Source organism: Cyprinus carpio, chromosome A2 (genome assembly GCF_018340385.1).
Source record: "Cyprinus carpio isolate SPL01 chromosome A2, ASM1834038v1, whole genome shotgun sequence".
NCBI classification, from domain to species: Eukaryota; Metazoa; Chordata; class Actinopteri; order Cypriniformes; family Cyprinidae; genus Cyprinus; species Cyprinus carpio.
In genome coordinates this window covers 17,046,659-17,066,134 of record NC_056573.1, presented here as the reverse complement: position 1 = coordinate 17,066,134, position 19,476 = coordinate 17,046,659, and the positions used below count along the sequence as shown (strand labels likewise).

The following is a 19,476-nucleotide window of genomic DNA, read 5'->3' as shown; positions in this document are numbered from 1 at the left end:
CTTTTCCAGCAACATATCTTCATACAACACACCGATTTCGATGTTTTAGGTATGACTGCATATATGTTTTGTAGCGCAAACGTGAATCTTTTCGTCTAATTTTACTTAGAAATTTAAATGGTCTATTTTAAAATGGCTCTTGTGATTTTCCAGGCTATCAGCTAAACAGCTTATGTGTACAAAATAGTCCCAACACAAATCTCTAATGCATATTAACTGTCACTTGTTTTTAATTATAACCATTAAATTAGGCCTATCTCCCTAGACCCCAGACATTGAATTTTAACTTAATAATTAACTTTTAACTTTTAACTGTTTGATGCAAAATTAAATCTGTCTAAACTTTCATTTTGGCTGAACTATACATGATAGATATTGTCGCTATACATATTTCTGCCTTTTTTGCATTGTGGATATGCTTTGAAACAATATACTGTTACACCCCTAATAGATAGCTGAACCAACATGGTAAAGTAATGTTGGTCAAATCTAGGCAGCTCTATTTTTATTATTTTTTTCTGTGTAAGCATTGCAGCAAGGCTTCAGCTGAAGTCTTTTGCAACTTTTGCATTCCTCATTTTTTTTTAAAAAAAAAACCCTTTACTTTGATTTCTCCCCCCCAAAACCTGTCCCTCATATTCATCCTGAGGAGTGTAGGAGTGTAGGATGTTTCCCTGCCTTAAGCTGTGGCTTTAGGAAAATATCAATCAGAGCCCCCAACCTGTTCCCCCTTCTTCATCTACTTCAAAAACAAAGTGGTCAACATCAGTAGCCAGAGTTGTACACAACTCACTCTGATCCAGACTTTTTTTTTTTAGACCATGCCCAGAGGAGGAGAAGCTGTTCCAGCTTTCTACCACCCACTGTGGGACCACCTGCCCTCACGATTTCAAAATATTCTCTGATCTTGTACCATACCTTCCCTCTGTATTGGTACATCTTTGACCAGAGGATGTGTCCCATCAGACTTCATAAAGGGATATTTCATCCAAAAATAAAAATTCTGTCCCGCTTCTGTCATTTACTCATGCTAATGTTGTTCCAAACAACATGATGACCAGGTACTGAAGCTGACAAGCTTCATTAAGGAACTGAAAGCACTAAAAGTATCATAAAAGTAACCTATATAAATTATAAATATAAACACTATTTTCTGAACACACACAAACACACAAAAAAAAAAAACAAAAAAAAAAAAAAACAAAAGAATTACACACACACACACACACACACACACACACACACACACACACACACACACACACACACACACACACACACACACACACACACACACACACACATATATATATATATATATATATATATATATATATGGCAAGGATACATAAAATTGACCAGAAGACATTTTTTATGTTACAAGATTTCTTCAAATAAATACTGTTCTTTTGAACTTTCTAAGAATTCTGAAGAAACATGTATTATATAATATTGTATCATGATAATGATAATAAATGTTTATTGGGTATCTTTGTATTTCACACAAATGTCTTAGGAAGACTTGAACACAAGAAGTATGTGTGCACAAGAAGTTTTTTGTTTTTTTTAATCATTCCTTTTTGAAGCATGAAAGCTTATGTTTAAAATCAGTCCTGTTTTTTTTTTTGTTTTGTTTTTTGTTTCTGTGTATTTCTGTTGGTTAATTCGGTAACAGTAAATGTAAAGTGTGTTTTTGGTTTTAAACCCAACAGTTGTTAAATATTCTTTAACCTAAGATATTTGGAAATTACAGTATGTTATTTATTTATTTGCTCATTAGATTATATTAAGAAACTACAACATTTTTCCTCAAAGTGATATTAATCAGGCAATCACTGAAGAGCTTGAGGCCATTAGTGAGATTAACTAGTGTCTACATTTTCTGTCTTTGTATACAATTTGCATTACTGAAAGATTGCATAGGTACTGGATAGCAGTTTGAGAGATTAATCATCTGAAGTTTCCATTTTACACAGCAGGGGGAGTTAGAACTGTATCTTTAGAAACACTATAGCCAGATATTCAAAGAGGACACCACTGGTATGGGTGTTATTCTGGTTTGAGTATGTTAAAACATTACAGATAATTTTTAAACTAATTTTTATTTTATTTTATTGTATTTATTTATTTTAGTAACTGACTTTTTATTCATGGTTTTATTTTAACTTTTTTAAATTAAAATTGTTATTTCTTACATTTTGAAGGCTTGCAGGTTTATGTATGTGTATAATATATATATATATATATATATATAATATATTATATATATTGACAGGGAACCATATCAAAGATGAGCTTTGCTGATACTCTTCTCATTGTAACTCTATTATATGTTCTTTTGGCGGACAAATCCTTTTCTTCACATGCAATAAGTTTAATTACAGCACTGCTTTACCCTGCATGACCTCCACAATGGACCATACTTCAAAGCCCCCCAACACTTACTTTTGTTGATTCAGATGTTCTTTACTTGTATCTCATTGGAAATTAGGCTCGAATCGCTGGCGTTGTTAATGCAGTTAACAAAAATTGTTTAAAGCTAACTTAAATTCCAAATGGATAAGCCCTCATGGGAGAGTCGGTTAAAAAGTCTGGATGAGTTGTGTCAGCTCACATTGGCCAGTGCTGTGTTCTCAGTTACAAATGGACTAACTGTGGTTGCTATTTTAAAACATTTTATATATCTCGAGTGCTTCTGTTATGGCTCTAAGGGAGAAATAAACCCCTTTTAACTCATAATATACTTTCAAATATATTGAAGATACATGACCGATCTGTTGAGTACAATGTGTCTTTTGGAAGGAAAGAGGCAAATTACAAAAATTATGAGTTCTATTGTTAATCTTTGGCTAAAAGGATATCCATGATTCATTTACGACTATGTTATGTGAGTCTCTTTCTTACTGTAGTTAAAAACTTATAATTTATTTGGTGAGACACACCGATCCTTTTGCAAGGAGTGAGAATCCAATGGTCCAAAAAACATAACTAAATTAAATCTAAAACATTAGGGCACTTTGATTTAGATCAATGTCTGTCTATGATATTAATAGGCAGCGCGCAGAAAAATGAGTAACAAATCCCAGCTGTCCCACCTCATGCCCGCCAACACACACATATGCACACACACTGTCATATGGATACAAGCACACAGAACAGATATCGATGCACTAACAACATATTTTAGCAATTATAGTGCATTTAATGATTGAGACAGGTACTGAAGGAGCCACTTAATTAATTTACCACATAATGTTAAAAAATGGTAATATTATTGAAATATAAACTGGTTATTTATTTACTTATTTATTTTTGAAGATTTTTTTTTTTTCTTTCAGAGCATCAAGAAAAGTGTTTAAAAAGACCCATAGAGTCCTGGCTTGTTGAATTAATCCAATGAGACATGTTTTTTGAGGGTATATCTAGAACATAAGGAGGGGAAATAAAGAAAAAAAATAAATGCCGTCAGATGCTCACTTCGAATAATACAGTCTTAAAGCCAAGCCAGCCATGACTAACTAGGAAAAATTACGTTATAGTTCAAACAGTGCACACCTGCTTCCCTCACTGTATCTTTTCAAATATCTATTCCGTGAAATTATCTGCTCTCTCATGGAAGTTTACTTGTGTCTCCCAAGTGATAGAATAACGGTTTTGTCACTGGCTGAAAATTTAGTTAATATCGGCAACGGATTTACAGTGACTATTTTTTGATTTTTCTAACTCTGCTTATGATAGATTGGGGGTTGCCTTTGGATTTGGACCAGGCTTTTTTTTTTTTTTTTACACAGTTGCAGCTGTATCTCAAAGCACTTTGATACAAAAAGCTTGAATGTTTTGGGGGCAGATCCTTGGGCTGGTTGTGGAATTCTTACCTCCCACTGTTAGGGCCCTTTCTACCCCTGAAGGGGCCCCTGCCATAACTGCTATAGTTACCCCAAGTTGGGTCTGTTTGCAAATTGATCCCGACAAAAACCGGTGAGGCCAAAACTGGTACGTTTAGGAAATTTAACAGTGCCATGTCTTACTTTTTGACCATTGCGGTGTGAGGTGTTGTATGTGGTTGCGGAGTTGTTTTGTGGTCACAGATCTACTCATTTACAAGTCACATCACTCTATATGCACCTGCAGTGCTGATTGCCATTCAGGGATATTATTCACGTAGAAAACAGTAAAGATACTCTGACCACATAACAAAATGTGGCAGGCATGCATTCGCATTAGTATCACATTAGTACGGGAACTTTTCTGTAGAAAGGCAAAGGGGGACAGTCATAAATGAACTGTAACTTTTCTGTAGAAAGGCAAAGGGGGACAGTCAGACATGAACTGTTATTCACATTGACAATTCCCTCCCAACATTAATGTCTTATAAAGAAAATTTTCTGCTAATGATGCCATAAAAAAAAAAAAATAATAATAAATAAATAAATAAATCTTTTTGTCAGATTAGATGGTGTAATCCAAAAGGTATTTTTTTTTTTTGACAAATTTAAGAAAGTTGACAATGATCTTATTGTTGTATCAGAATGAATCTAATAGCTACTTTGTTATATAGTGGCTATGTATACAAATTACAAATATTTGGCCTTTTAACTGTTTATTTACTATTTGTAATTTTATTTTATTTTTAATTTATTTATTTATTAATTTTTTCCGTATTTTAAAGCCATTCATAAAGTTTGATATTTCAAGGGTTCATTGTGTAATTCAACATTTCCTACATGCAGTAAGAAAAAGGATCAGCGTTAATATTAATTTATTATTACATTAATCAGTTTTAAATAATTGTTCTTTTGGGGAAAATCAGATCCACCTGACTATTTGCTTTTTTTCATTCCCGCAGCATCTTTTAGTCATTTCTGTTAACTTCTCTCTAAGAGAGTGTTCTGGAATTTCTCATAGGTCCATCCTTGTTTTTCAGTGTTTACACATCTTTCACTTGTCTTTTCACATATGCAGTGTTTCAGCCCTGCTTCACATGTCAGGCAGATGTGCTGTCTATTGCATTACAGTACCGAAGTAGGTGTAGCAGCTAGATGTCAATGGCACTGGGGGAGAAAGTGAGCGTAGATGCATTCATGCAAAAGCTGGGTTGGACCTGGGTGAAGTTTTCTTTCCTAATAGCTGGGTAAGGGGCTGGGTTTGTGATGTCAGGCTGGTGGAAACAGATAAAACGTTTAGCGCGTTAGTTTTGATCTGATGTGGAGATGCGGAGAGCGCGTGCAGCGGGACTGAGCCTGGGAATATAGACACACACGGAGCGCAAGAGGAGTCTCCGCGACATCTCAAGGTGATCCAAAAAGCCGTTTTCACGTGGACCAGCATGCCAAAAAGACAAATCTCCTTTCAGTACCTTCAGTTTCTTGGATAATGATCCATATTTTTGAGAAAATAAAATCTTTTAAGCGGACTTTCACAGCTCCCTGATATCTGAAACACTCCACTGTAAGAATAAACTTCGACAGACCTTTTATTTGACCGTTTTGTTGGTTTATTCGCAGAACAAAGCGTGACCGCGAATATCAGAACGTGACCCATTGCGCGCCGGAGAAAGGTGACAATCTCAGATAACCTTTATCCAGCGTTACACTTCTCCAAAGAACCTTACACTGTAGAGACAGCAAGCCATGTAAGTCTGCAACCAAACGCGATATTACCGCTTTCATTCGACCACAAAGAGGAAAACTTTATTGCGCGCGTAAATGAACTGTAAGTGAATGACAATTAGGCTTTTACGCAGTCATTGCGCGCTAAAAAGGCAGCTTCGAGGGGATCCCCAAGACACGAGATGTTCTGTTTGAACCTGACCACTCAAAAAGCAGGGAGGAAAGATTTAAAGTAGCCAGTTGTCAGTTACTCACAATTTGCGCTATCCAGTTACTTAAATAGTAAATTAAGAGAGGAACAGACTATCCACCGTAATGCACTGATAATTTCGAGATCCCTTGTCATTACAATTTCTTTTTAAGTAAAATAAAAAAGTAAAATAGAAACTTATTAACATACATATTGTAACTTAAACACAATTTATGCTTTTATTAATGAAGAAAAGGCACTAAAAACTATTTAAGCGAATTAAATATTAGCTCCCTTCCCAAGTGCAATTTAAAACAAACAAACAAATAGATGTCCACTCTTTGAAAGTTACAGCTTTACCTCAATAAAATGATGTTTTTTAGACTACTGGCTATTATTCTTGCAGTATTTCACACATGGCCGCTGAACAGGGCTCAGCCAGATCATCTCCAGAAGTATAAGCGGACACTGGCACAGAGAGCGGACCGAGCGCTTGCTGGAGAGCAGTGCGACTCAATCAGCCGCAAGCGGCCGCTGCACTCCGCGGCGCAGCAGTACCCTCTAGCGGGCGTCACTGGAAGGTACACTCGCTTGATAGACTTGCACTTGAGGAAAACTAGAACGGTGAGGTCGTGTTCAGGTGAGTGCAGCTCTAGTGGCACAAATGCGGTTGAATTAACTAACTGGGATATTAATGAGAAGGAGAAATATGAGGAACCACAAGAAGAGACTTTCATATGGAAGAAAGCAGGTAAACAGCCACAGGGGGCCAATGATCCTGGCTCTACTAAGTCACACAAACCCCTTCAATCGATTTCAAAAGGACACCCTTTACAGGCAGAAAAGGGTGGTGATTTGACAGACAGCTCGCTCTCACTAAGAAGGGTTGCAAGGACCCTTCCAGAATTTGACAACGAAGAAGAAGTCCCAAAAGATATGCAGCACACCAATATCCACCACACTGACCTTCCTACAGAAAACGAAGAGTTCTCCGGGGAGCAAGAGGGGCTGCAGAGCACTGCTGGGGAGCCGTGGAGGGCAGATGTACGCAATATGCCTGAAAAGTGGATGACAGCTGTGTATTTCAGCGGTCAGGCGGATCACCTAAAGGTGAACCCTGCATTTGGCCTAGAACTGCCCCGCTCTAGGTTCACTTTAGAGCTGTGGGTCAAGCCAGAGGGGGGCCAGAATAATCCTGCCATCATTGCAGGTGGGTGTCTGTGCAATCCTATATCATTCTCATTGTCTAAAATCATGTTTTTTTTGTACTGGAGGGTTGCAGGTTCTTTAAACTGTTTTCTAGTAATTTGAATTGTCATTGGCTATTAATTAAAACAACAGTTTATAACTTGAAGGATACATAATTTGCAATTAGCAGCTGTCTAATCAGAATAAATATTGCTCAAAGGCGTACAGCCATACAGACGAAAATGATTAAGGAAAGTCAGATTCATTCCTCAGTTCATCAAGTGCATCAAATGGTGTGCGACGGACTCTGTGTTGTGTCAGGGCTTTGACACGTTGTTGTTTCATTTAAGAGGCCTTTGTTTGAGGATATCAGCTGACAAGCAGATGAAAGGAGAATGGGAAATCAGCTGCTTACATGGTGCAAACGATGAGTAGTGCTAAGGGAGGAGTGTTTAGAGGAACAAGTGGCCACCACCTGCTCGATGTGTCCTGTCAGCTTTAATCACTTGTTTGTGCATATGGCGCACTGCGTTTCCAAGGTTGAATTCATAAGCTGCATGTTCTGGACACCGTACTAACATTGACAGCTAGCTCTCATCCAGCTCAATTGTTTGATATAAAACATTTTCAAAAGCAGAAACTAGGTGTTGTTTCACATGCGAAGTTGATTTGTGAAAAATTGTCTGTAAATGCTTCGCAATTTATGTAGTTATATTATTAAGAAAAAAATATGTGTGTGTACACACACACACACACACACACACACATATATATATATATATATAATATGAATATATATATGAATATTATATATATATATATATATATATATATATATATATATATATATATATATATATATATATATATAAAATGAAAAACTCAGATGCCTGTCAAAATCATACAGCAAAATAATTCAGCGCCATGTTGGGGGACAATAATGTCCTCTATAAAAAAAAAAAAAAAAGATATATTACAATGTGTAAAAATGTCTAAAATAAGGGAAAATGTTTTATTTATTTGTTTGTTTGTTTATTGCAAACCTATCACTAAATTCATAAAATAATTTTTTATAGAGGACCTTATTTGTCCCCCGACATGGCGCCAAGCTATTTTGCTGTATGATTTTGACAGGCATCTGAGTTTTTCTGATGCACATTATGATTACAAGAACAAAAATAAACAAAATAAGCTGTGGAACATCACAGAAGGTGCCGGATCCCTTAAGGGAGCTTTCATAATCAGGTAAATGTGCATTTTCTGTATGGCTGCTGAGGAGGGTCAATGTGGAAATGATTATATCTGGAAGTGCTTCTGAGACTAGTTCCCAGTAAGAAGAACAAAGCCCAGAGTTCTCTTGTCATAACCTGCGCAAGGCTTTTCCTCTACCATGGATGCCAAAATACATGCTTTTAGGCGAAAGGGGGTGAAAATATTATTCATATGCTTCTAACACTAATGAGTCATCTATCAGACCTCAAAAGAGAGCATTAGATATTCCATTTTAATCAAATCATCCACCACTTGGAGTAAATCAGTTCCCCCAATGACTTCACAAATCTCTTAAATAAATGAGGGTTTTTACCATCTTGCTATTGTTAGGATTATATTATTTCCCTTTGACATATTTGTCATCATCACTAAAATCATGTGAACATTCATTCCAGCTCATTTTGAGGTCAATAGCTTTCTTTTAACAATCAGTGGACGAATCTATTGTTATAAAAGCCAGTTTTTAAAAAATCCCCCACTCTGCCAAATGAGCGTTCAAAGGCTTTACTGGAAGTGGTCTTTTCAGCGCTAACTTTTCTTTCTCTATTAAGTGATTATTATGCAAAAAACACTTGTCATATTGAAAGCCATCAATTATACAAGATTACACAGAAAGTATTTTTTCAGCACACTTTGTCTCCAGCCAAACTCAGCACTCCAGGCCAGTCTGAGGTACTACTATTAGGAGTCTTTTATTTAGTGGGAGACAGATACTATAAAAACAGTAAGATAAGAACTCCTGCTTTGAAAATGTAGTAGCATCCAAGTGGATAGCACTCTGGAATGGTTTATCTTCAAATTCAAGACTTCAGGGTTGATACGCACAGAAATTAGCAGATGTTGTCACACACTGGAGCCCTGCACACACTTCAGCAGGCTTTTCCAATGAATGAAATTTCAGTGTGGTCCACGTCCCTCAGGATATTTTGTTTTAAAGCTGCCCAGTGCTCGTTCTCCCGTTTGCAGGGAATAATGCACCCGAGTGTGTATGTGTTCGCATGTGCGTGTGTTGTAGGGAGGGTGAAGGGGTTCCCTGACCTCTTTTTGTCCTTTGACGGTAACATCTGGCTGCCAGATGTGTCTGCTCCTAAGAAAGACGGCTGGGAATATCAGTGGATTTGTTGAATGGAAGTGACTTAAACTCTTAAACTCTTTAGATAATTAAACACCAATTACTCTGTGTTTGATGAAGCTACATTTCAGCTCATTGACTCCTTCGTTTGTGTTTATTTCTAGGCGTGTTTGACAACTGCTCATATCCCTTGAGTGAAAAAGGTTGGTGTGTTGGGATTCGAGCAGCAGACCCTACAGGAAGAAAAGATGGCAGGTTTTTCTTTTCCCTTCGCATGGATCGGGCACTTAAATCCACCACTATCATTGCACACCAGCGCTACCAGCCGAACAGCTGGACTCATGTGGTGGCCAGTTATGATGGCCACAAGATGGCGCTGTACATAGACAATTCCAAGGTTGGCGAGAGCAGAGAACAGTCAGGTGACCTATACAGTCCCTACATCAAAGCCTGTCGCCTGTTTTTACTTGGTGGGGACCAGTCGGATCACGAACACAGTTTCCGCGGGCATTTGGGAGGTGTCACATTATGGGGTTATGCACAAACTCACAAAGAACTTCTTAAAGGTCACCAATCCCATGCAGAGAGACAAGCTCCCATCTTGTCCCAGTGGGCAGATTTCTCTGAGGTTGAGAATCAGTGGGCGCCCTACAAAGACCATAACACACCAGTCATTGTGGCTCTTCCTGTCCCAGAGCGGCAGCTTGTTTCTCCTTTCTTCCACCTCAATGTGGCGTGACCGTGTGTGACAATGCCGATGTCGCCCTCAGTTATAACCAGCAATGGCAACTGCGAGTTGAGAAGCACCTACGTTACCGCATCGTGAACATCTGTAAGGAAGACGGAAGCGACCCTACAGTCTCTCTGCAGCAGATCCAGCTCCAACACCAGGCCTTGGAAGACGCCTTTCGTCCTTACAACATCACGCTGGAGCTCAGCATTCACACCATCTATAACTCTTCCCTCCAACGGCGCTTCATCCTCAGCAACTGCCACATTGCCAAGGTGGGGAACCGCCATTGCGATCCCGAGTGCGACCATCCTCTTACAGGCCACGATGGGGGCGACTGCTTGCGCATGGGGCCCTGCTACAACTGGAAGCGAAGGGATGGAGTCTGCAACCCAGAGTGCAACACCATTCACTATGATTACGATGATGGTGATTGCTGTGACCCCGAGGTCACAGATGTCGCAAAGACCTGCTTTGATCCCGAGTCTTCTCAGAGGTGAGCTTGTGCTTCAATATGGTTCCACTTTGGCAACTAGCTTGAACCCAGGCATAATTTTAGTGGGATGTGCAAGAGGGTTCATGTTTTGGTCTTAATTCAAAGATTGCAATATCTTTCTAGCAAAAACCCCTCAGGATGATATTTTGACTGCCTGCTAGCTTCTATAGAATTTGATGCGGGTACCAAAGTCAGCTACCATATCATTATATCAACTACATTTATGTCCTTAGCACATGCATTCCTACTAAAACAGATTGTGTTAACGTGTAGGCCTTAAAGGCCAAGACAAGATTATTGAAAGCATTCCCTATCCTTCGCTCAGGATCACTGTAAACTGTTTTTTGAGTTCAAGAAATTGACAAAAGATATGTGCTTGTTAAATGTTCTCACAGCACCATCAGGAAAAAAGGAAACCAAAGTGTCTTATTGTGAAATAGTGTCCACTTTTTTCATTTTTTATTTTCAAGATTTCAGGGCATTCTGTATTTCTCAACATGCAAAGGTTTACAAATTGGCCTTCTGGAATAACTTTAAAAGCATGCAAAACTTGGATGCAGACCTGAGCCAAATTATACACGTAATGTGGCTAAACAACAAAACCAGAGGTCTCGGCACTATTCACATTGAAAAGGCAGGACAGTTTTGCTCCCGTACAGACTGTTTTGACGGCATGCCACAGAATCTTTCATTTTTCTGATGCTACGTAAATGAGTAGATGTTCACAAAACCGTACTATAGTGTAAAAATCCTGAAATGTGATCACGCCAAGTCTTTTATTTAAGTCCTTTTATCAGCTAGATGAATTTGCTATATGTCAAATTTCCAGATGGAGTTTGGGAAGTGTTATTCCAGGCTCAGTGTGCAATGAGACTTTGTGCCTCAGCCACTAGCTGTTGTCATTTTATGGTTGCTTGAAAACAAGCTTTCTTCAAGAACTGCCTATCTGTTCCTGAAGGTCTTCTGTATAGATTAATATTGTCCCAATGAAACCATTGGATGGTGGTCTAAGGCCCCTTTTACACTAGTGCTTTTTCGTTTTAAAACGCATAACTTTTGCTACAGTTACGCCTATGATTTACACTACTCCGGCGTTTTCGACCCTCGAAAACTGAGACTTTTGAAAACGCTGCAGACCCTGTTTCAGTTTGAAAACTCTGGGGTTGCATTTCAGTGTTAATGGACCAAAACGGAGACTTTTGAAAATGATGTCATGGCTGCCCACATTCGCTCTGCGTATCCTTGATGACAGTGTAAACAATAACATCATGCGCATTGTTGTACCCATAGATGTACAGGTAGATTCCCCATTCGATCGCTCCAAGCACGTAGACGCGCCCGCGATCTAAATAATAGGGTATCTACCTATACATATCTATGGCTGTACCTGCATGAATGGTCACGTGACATACGTTTTATGTTGTGTAGTATAAACGGAGATCGTTTCTGAAACGCAGCGGAAACGCCAGTGTAGACAAGGATCGTTTTCATTCTAAAATGCCGTTTTAACTGCCATTGAGATGAATGGGAATACTAAAAGATAAACTTCTTCAGGGAATTTCAGACCTCCTTTATTCTACCAAGGCCAACAGTTTGGGGTAGTGGTGACCTGGAGTACCATATGTCCCCTTGCACGCCATATTCAAAAAGCAATCCAAAGGTACTGAATAACCCAAAGGTTTATTTACTGGACTTGTTTTCCTCTAAATATGATATGTCAAAAAAGTGAAAGTAGAAATGTTAATAGCCAATGGGACCGGATTAACCATGGGCTCATAGACTAAGCCCTTAGAGAGATCTTTCCTTACCATGCTGGAATAGTGGATTGCTAAGGCCGAGGTCCAGAGTTTGCAGAGAATTAATGCAGGGATGACATTTTGATGGCAATTGTATAGCGTGCTTTTATGTGGAGGTCTGGGATTTTAATGTTTTGCTGTGTGAGTTATAGCCCAGGTATCTGCTGCTGGGCAGTGAAGTGCAAGTACTTGCCAGTGGCTGTCACTACGCAAATTGTGTTGTTGAAGCAGAGAGAAAAAGCACAAGGGAACCACCAGGTGCTTTTGGTAAGCTCCAGAAATGGAACGAGAAGAAAGCGAAGACATTTTAGTCCAGACACTTAAGCCAAAAGAACTGAACTACCTGATAACTCTTCTCTTTAGTAATTAACTTTGATAGATGCTTAGCAATTTCATAGATTTATGATGTATTTATTTCTTAATTCATCTGGCTGCAAGATAGTGGATCGGTGGTTTTGAATATGACTATTTTAATAAATAGTTTTCATTTATTTTCTGTGTTATTTAAACGGATTTTGTCCACCTGAAAGGTGAAGTTTTGTTCTTAAAATACTTTATTCTATGCCAGGTTAATGCACAGGTAAAACCATTTATTAGATGACTAGATGAATAACCAGAAATTTGCTTTTAATACATTTGCTTGGGCTATCTGACAAGTCAATGTTGTGATTTTAAGACGGAAGTACATATTGCATGAATAATGGAAGATGGGGCAAAGCGAAAGGCACAGTAGGATTGCTTGGAAAACCTGTTTGGAAGCAAAACTTTCATTATTAATGCAGTTCTATTTGGTGCTGCTAATGGCGCAAAAATTAGGGAAGTTTGTTGGCACAAGTCTCTTGTGGAATGAACATTAAACGAACTAAGAACAAATGATGTACATTACCATTAAAAGTTTGGGGTTAGTGAGTTTCTGTTTTCTGATTTCTGAAGGATCATGTGACACTGGAGTAATAGCTGCTAAAAGTTCAGCTTTGTCACAGAAAATAAATAACATTTTAAAATATATTAAAATAGAAAATAGTTAATAGAAAATAAAAAAAGCACCCTTAGTAAGTACAAGAGACGGCTTTCAAAAACTGTATTTGTTTGTTTGTTTATCTTTTTTTATTATTGATCATATGTTATACAACATTTAATTGTATAACATTTTTTATTTACATAAATGGTCAGTTCCCCCCCCACCTCATTAGATTTTGACCTGGTAATGTCTTGACAGAATCACTGGGCCTCATTCATGAAACTTGCATAAATATATGAGTAAATTCTGAGCAATTTGCACGTAAAACAGCCCTTCCCAAAAACTCTCCTCCAGATTCACAAGCTCTTCATAAACATCCTTTTTGATAGTTAAACATGTATGTTAATGAATTCCAATCATTTGTAAATAGGGCACTCGTGCATGCTCATTCACAATTAGCATAATCCCCGCCTATGAATTACAGCTACGCAAACTGTGTGTCCAGGAATGCAGTGGAATATTCTGGTCTACTTTCTCAGGATTGGCTCCAGTATATTGCATAAATGCAAAAAAGACTAGACCATATGCCTATCAATAAATATTCAACAATGTGTGACCACCAAAGTGTTTTTAGACAGCTGAAAAAATGTCAGGCGCTATTCTTAAAACGACCGGCTGATGGCGCTTGAGAACGCTTTGGTGGCGCAGCGTTTTTCCATTACGGCCGGGTAAATAGTGACAGTGACGAGCGCTGCCTTTTACAATTATCAAGCCTACAAGTATCTAACTTTTAGAATTTTACTAAATATAATAAAGCAGTAACCAGTAATATTGACTTCTCAATCGTTGTAGGCAGTCGTCGTACAAGCAGAATGTTTAAGGTATTTGTCCCGCCCCTCCTCTATTTACGGCTGGGTAAATCGTGACACCGACGAGCGCTGCCTTTTACAATTATCAACATAGTTGCAAAAAGTTCGAAAGATTACGCCAGAATGGCTTTACGAACGATTTACATAAAAATTTTCTTCATGTTTCATGAATGAGGCCCAGTGAGTGCAGGTCAAGAGGGCAAATATTCAGATGTTACATTTTTGTGGCAGAACCCATTTCCATTTCAGAATATAACCCTGTGCCAGTCAATCCCTGGTGCTGACCAACCCGAGTTTCCTCGACATCGATGGCTGCTCTGATTAGAGGACTGTGCTGACAGTTGAACATTTTCACTTGCTGTTGTTTTTGTCATGTTGTGTTTGTTTCCTGAATAAGCATTTTTGTGCCATCAGTTGGTTTGTGGTTAGTATTTGATTCTTCTGTTGGTAGATTTGGAAACAATGGACATCATGTAATTTTTATTTTTGCATATATATATATATATATATATATATATATATATATATATATATATACACACACACACGCACACACAGTATATTGTTTTTTTTGTTTTTTTTTTGTCTTTTTTTAGAATTTACCTGATTCATCTGTAAGTATAAAAATATGTTCTTCCTCAAACATATTCAAAGGTTGGACAGGTAAATACTGTCGTGGCACTCAAATCTGTGTCCTTGTAAGTGCACATCTTATATTTGTCATGAACAATGCTTTACCCATTGTACCATGGCTCATGACTTGTCTTATACTTTTTCTTATACTTTATATTTGAAATTTTCCTCAAGCTCATGTCCATGGTGTTAAATATTTAAATTTATTAAATTAATCCACCTGTCATAATGTGCAAAGTTAATTGTTTTTCTAAACATCTAAACGTATTTTATTGCCCGTGTTCTGCATATGTTTGGCTTTACTTGACTGTGAGCAATTCACAATTTAAAAAAATGTTGCTTAATTTCCAGAACACATTCGGAACAGCACTCTGTTTAAGTCTTAACAGTCTAAGTCATGTGAATTTCAATTGTTAAATAATTTTGAACTGTATTGCTGAATTACCCCTTAGGAGAAATTTAGGCAACACTCAAGAAGCACTCAAGAAGATTGGCTCAGCCTTTGCTTGTTTAATAAGAAAAAAAAATGACACAAGAAGTACGATGGTTGGTTTATTCTCGCATGGAACGGGTCCAAGGAACAGTAGGTGGTTCAGCTAATAGGCTCGACCCTTCGGCATGATCCAAAAGGGGCAATAAGAACCGGATCTCTTCAAACCAACAGCTCAAATATATGAGGTGCAAAGGCTTAAGCAGCTATGAAAGCAAAAGAGAAAAAATTACATGTGACATACTCCAAAGTAAAAATAAGTTAACATCACACATCAAAGCGCCTCTATGGTGATTTATCACAGCTGGGAGTGGAATAAAAAAAAGTGGGCAGTTGTTTCATGCGCCCATAACCAGTTCAAACAATTATAATTCCTAATCATCATGACATACAAGTAATTTTTTTTATGACTGTTGTTATTAAAACTGTTAATAAAAGTCAATATGCGAATTTAAAAATATGTATAGGACATCGTACTGCAGTAAAATTTATGTTAGTTCTCTTACAAATTCCATTTGCTTACTTCTTATGACACATTACATATGACAAACTATATAAACGGTTGTTGTTTTAAACTGTTATTTTTAACAAAATTTGAAATTGTCATTCCCTTTTAAATCTTGACTCAAGCGATCAAAGAACAATCGAATAACTTTCATGTTGTTCATTCATGTTTATGGCAGTTCCATCAATAATTACTTGTTTTCTATGCAAAGTTTCTTGACTATGTGTCAATATCTATGATGCAGGGCTTATATGAGTGTGAAGGAACTGAAGGAGCTGCTTCATCTGAGCAGTTCAGACACGCTCAATGTGTTCTTCGCTAATAATTCAGCACGCGAGGAGCTTGCTGGGGTTGCCACCTGGCCATGGGCAAAAGAAGCGCTTACTCATCAAGGTAAGATGTCCATTTACATGTAACACAGCAGCCCATGAACATGATGAAGTGAATAACCCAAGTCCCCATTTTAATAGAATTTAGGTAATGTGAAAGTGAAAAAATAAAAATAAAACAAATAACTCAAACGATGCAAATTTAAAAACCCAATAATGAAAACCTGACTTATGAAATGTTTTCATTTGACTGAACTACATTAGATAAGACTGGACTAGACTTGAGTCCAGAAATCAACCATGGTTTGGTTTTTTAGCATGGCTCAGTTAGCCCACTTTTACAAGTTCTTTGAACTGAAATGTGTGTTGGCAAGGGGTCATCAAATGCTACATTCACTTTTACAAGTTCTTTGAACTGAAATGTGTGTTGGCATTGTGTGTACACAACCACCCTATAATGATAAAAAATCCACCCAGCGTTTATTTATTTTTATTTTTATTTTTTTAACCTACTAAGATCTTTACCCCTTTCTCAAATCGAGCCGATCTCGGGATGCCTGTCTTTGTGATGTCACACAGACAGGCCCCTCCCACGATAGTTTGATTGACAGTAGCGTTTCAGCACAGACTGGACTGGTGTCTTACTTTAGACCTGCCCTGAGTGAGCTGTCATCAGTCCACCATTGTTTCACCGCCGGAGCAGATGTAGACAAGAATGTCTCCTAAGCGATTGAGGTGATCTTTTGTTGGATGTAATCATAGACTGTAAAAAAAGATGGACGACGCATCTTCACTTCCTTCCACTATAGAAAAGTGAAGCCAAAGCGTCTCAGTATGGCCGCTGCCATCTTAGTAGTGTCGTGAGGTGGAGCCACAATATCAAACTCCCGCCCAAACTCCTGCAGACCCAATCAACCATAACGACATGCCCCATTGTTATAGCATCAAATTACTAGCTAAAATCAAACTTATCACAAAATCGAACAATTGAGCATACATCAGTGTGATAACTACCTTAAATGAAAAAAAAACATCTTTCGGAAAATTGTATTGGAAGTGTAATTTATTTTTTTATTATGACTTAAGTCCCGTTCGTTTACATGGAGAGGGTGGGATTTATTGCCTGTACTGCAGCCAGCCACCAGGGGGTGATCAAAGAGCCCGCAGCTTCACTTTTTAAGACTTGTGAGGCACACCCGGATGTAATAATGAACATAGCAGTCATCATTTACTCCTGACATCTGAGCCGCTGAAGACGCAATGGATTATGTTTGTTTTTGAAGGGAATGCACCCCTGATCTGCCTAAATGTGTCTATCTTCGCGCGGATCATTCATGGTCCAGCTTCACCTACAGAAAAAAGTGAGCATAAGGTTTTTAATGAATCTCTGCAAATCGCCTTTCCTGATAATGTGCCAATTAGCAAGTTTCATGATGAATGCGGCTAAAGTAAACCTTCTCTCTGAGAGCGGCTCGGAAGAGAGGGGCGGGGTCAGCAGAGGTCTTTAACATTTAAAGGAAAATGCTACCAAATGGCTTGCTCTGAAAAGAGCTGTTTTTGACAGGGTAAAAAAAGATGTTTTTTACACTAACAGTAAGAAATTTTAACCAAACTATGTTACAGACTTTTCATTAAGACCCTAAAGAATCATATCAACTTGTGGAAAATGGGCATCCGATGACCCCTTTAAAAAATCTCTTTCTATTGATGGCCTTTTTTTTCAAGTAACATAAATCACAAATATTTTCATCACCTTAAGGCAGATGTTTTATTGCATTTATTTAATGCTCTTAAAAGCATGAAATGGATATAGATTTTCCATTATGTTTGACATCACAGCTAAGTATTGTCACTAGTAAAAAGGGTTGGGACCGTGTGTATTTTTTGGAAGGGATAAAAAACGGACAAGATAATATTGAGAACAAAGTGTTAAACCCAACTGGGTTTATTCTACCATGTACAATGTCAAGTTAAGAACTCAAGTTTTCCTGTCACTATATTCCCCACAGCACAGTTTTTTTGTACCTAATGCCATAGATCTTCCTGTTCATGACTTATTCTTTTTTATCACCTTAAATCTTTTCTTTAAAGAAACACATTCTTGTCTCTTCGTCCTTGTTGTCTGCATTTGCCTTTACGAGATTAATGTGCCGTAATCTCAAGCATAAAAGAAAACACTTGCAGCACGCATAGATGTCCCTTTAGATTGCCCCTTAATCATTAAGGTCATCCACCGGGAGAGAAGAAAAGGAACTCGACAACAACCAAACAAAAACAAAAGAAGGGTATTAAGCTGTTGCCATCTTCATCCAACTGCCAGCTGATTTTATAGTACTCGTCGTTGCTGTGTTTTAGAGCTCATTAAAGCGGTCTCAGTTAAGTCCAGCTCCATTAAAAAGGAGATTTCTCTCAAGCAGGAAGGTTTCTTATATAAGTCCCCCTCCCATTGGTTCAGGATGCATGATCAGACATTGTGGTCTTGGCTTTTTGGGTTATAGCTTTTGTTAATGAGAACATTTTGGCCTGTGCGTAGAATGTGAACTTTTAAACCAATATTAGCATGAGTAATTAGCGCCAACCTGCTTTTGTGAGCTTGAATTCATGAATTTCATGAATTAACATACAGTCTGTTTCTAATGTGTATGTGATAACACTTTGCATTCATTTGTTAACATTTAGTTAATTAGATATCAAAACAATTTTACAACATTTATTAATCTAGAATATTGCTAATTTCTTAATATATATTGTTGTTTTTATTATTTTTTAATTCATAAAATAAGGATTTTAATGTATATAACTTATAAATGTTAAAAATGTAATGTACATGTAACATGTAATGAACAGGATAATGCCATCGACCTATCATTATCACAAAATAAAACATTTCAGGAGGGGGTCCTTGGTGTCCTCATCACCCTGTCAGGTTTTATTTTGCTCTCAATTGTCCTGTTAATGATCTGAGCAGAGAGGTGGTCTGAGACATAAAATGTAACATGAAATTCATGAATGACTGAACATGCTGCTTTGAATCTCACAGAGCTATGGCCCCTTATTTTCACAGAGATATGGCTCCATTCCTATTATGCCCATAATCCACCTCTGCTTTTGATTTACCGTCATGTCAAAAACAGCCTTTGGTGAAAGACGATCTTTGTCCACAAATGTTTCACTGGACCTGCATGGAAGTTAAAAAGCAAGATTAGTTTCTCATAAATTAGAGGTATGGTTTATAGTTTAATTTCACATAAATCACAAGCTTATTTGCGAGAGTACCTTGATGTATTATACTAAGAAACAAGGTCAAACTACTGCTCTGAATGCTTTAAGTGAAAT

At 37.7% G+C, this 19,476-nt stretch overlaps 2 protein-coding genes across 5 annotated transcripts in view; one reads left to right on the top strand and one right to left on the bottom strand.

Moving 5' to 3' along the window:
• Positions 1–19,476, bottom strand: part of astn1 (astrotactin 1) — a 584,917-nt gene that overhangs the window by 330,535 nt on the left and 234,906 nt on the right. The gene's annotated exons all lie outside the window — the stretch shown is intronic.
• Positions 5,394–19,476, top strand: part of LOC109067989 (pappalysin-2-like) — a 49,555-nt gene continuing 35,472 nt past the window's right edge. The window contains 4 exon segments of the mRNA XM_042775951.1: positions 5,394–7,009; positions 9,496–10,047; positions 10,050–10,557; positions 16,056–16,204. Of these exon segments, the coding sequence (XP_042631885.1) occupies positions 6,169–7,009; positions 9,496–10,047; positions 10,050–10,557; positions 16,056–16,204 (2,050 nt within the window). The 5' untranslated portion in view covers positions 5,394–6,168.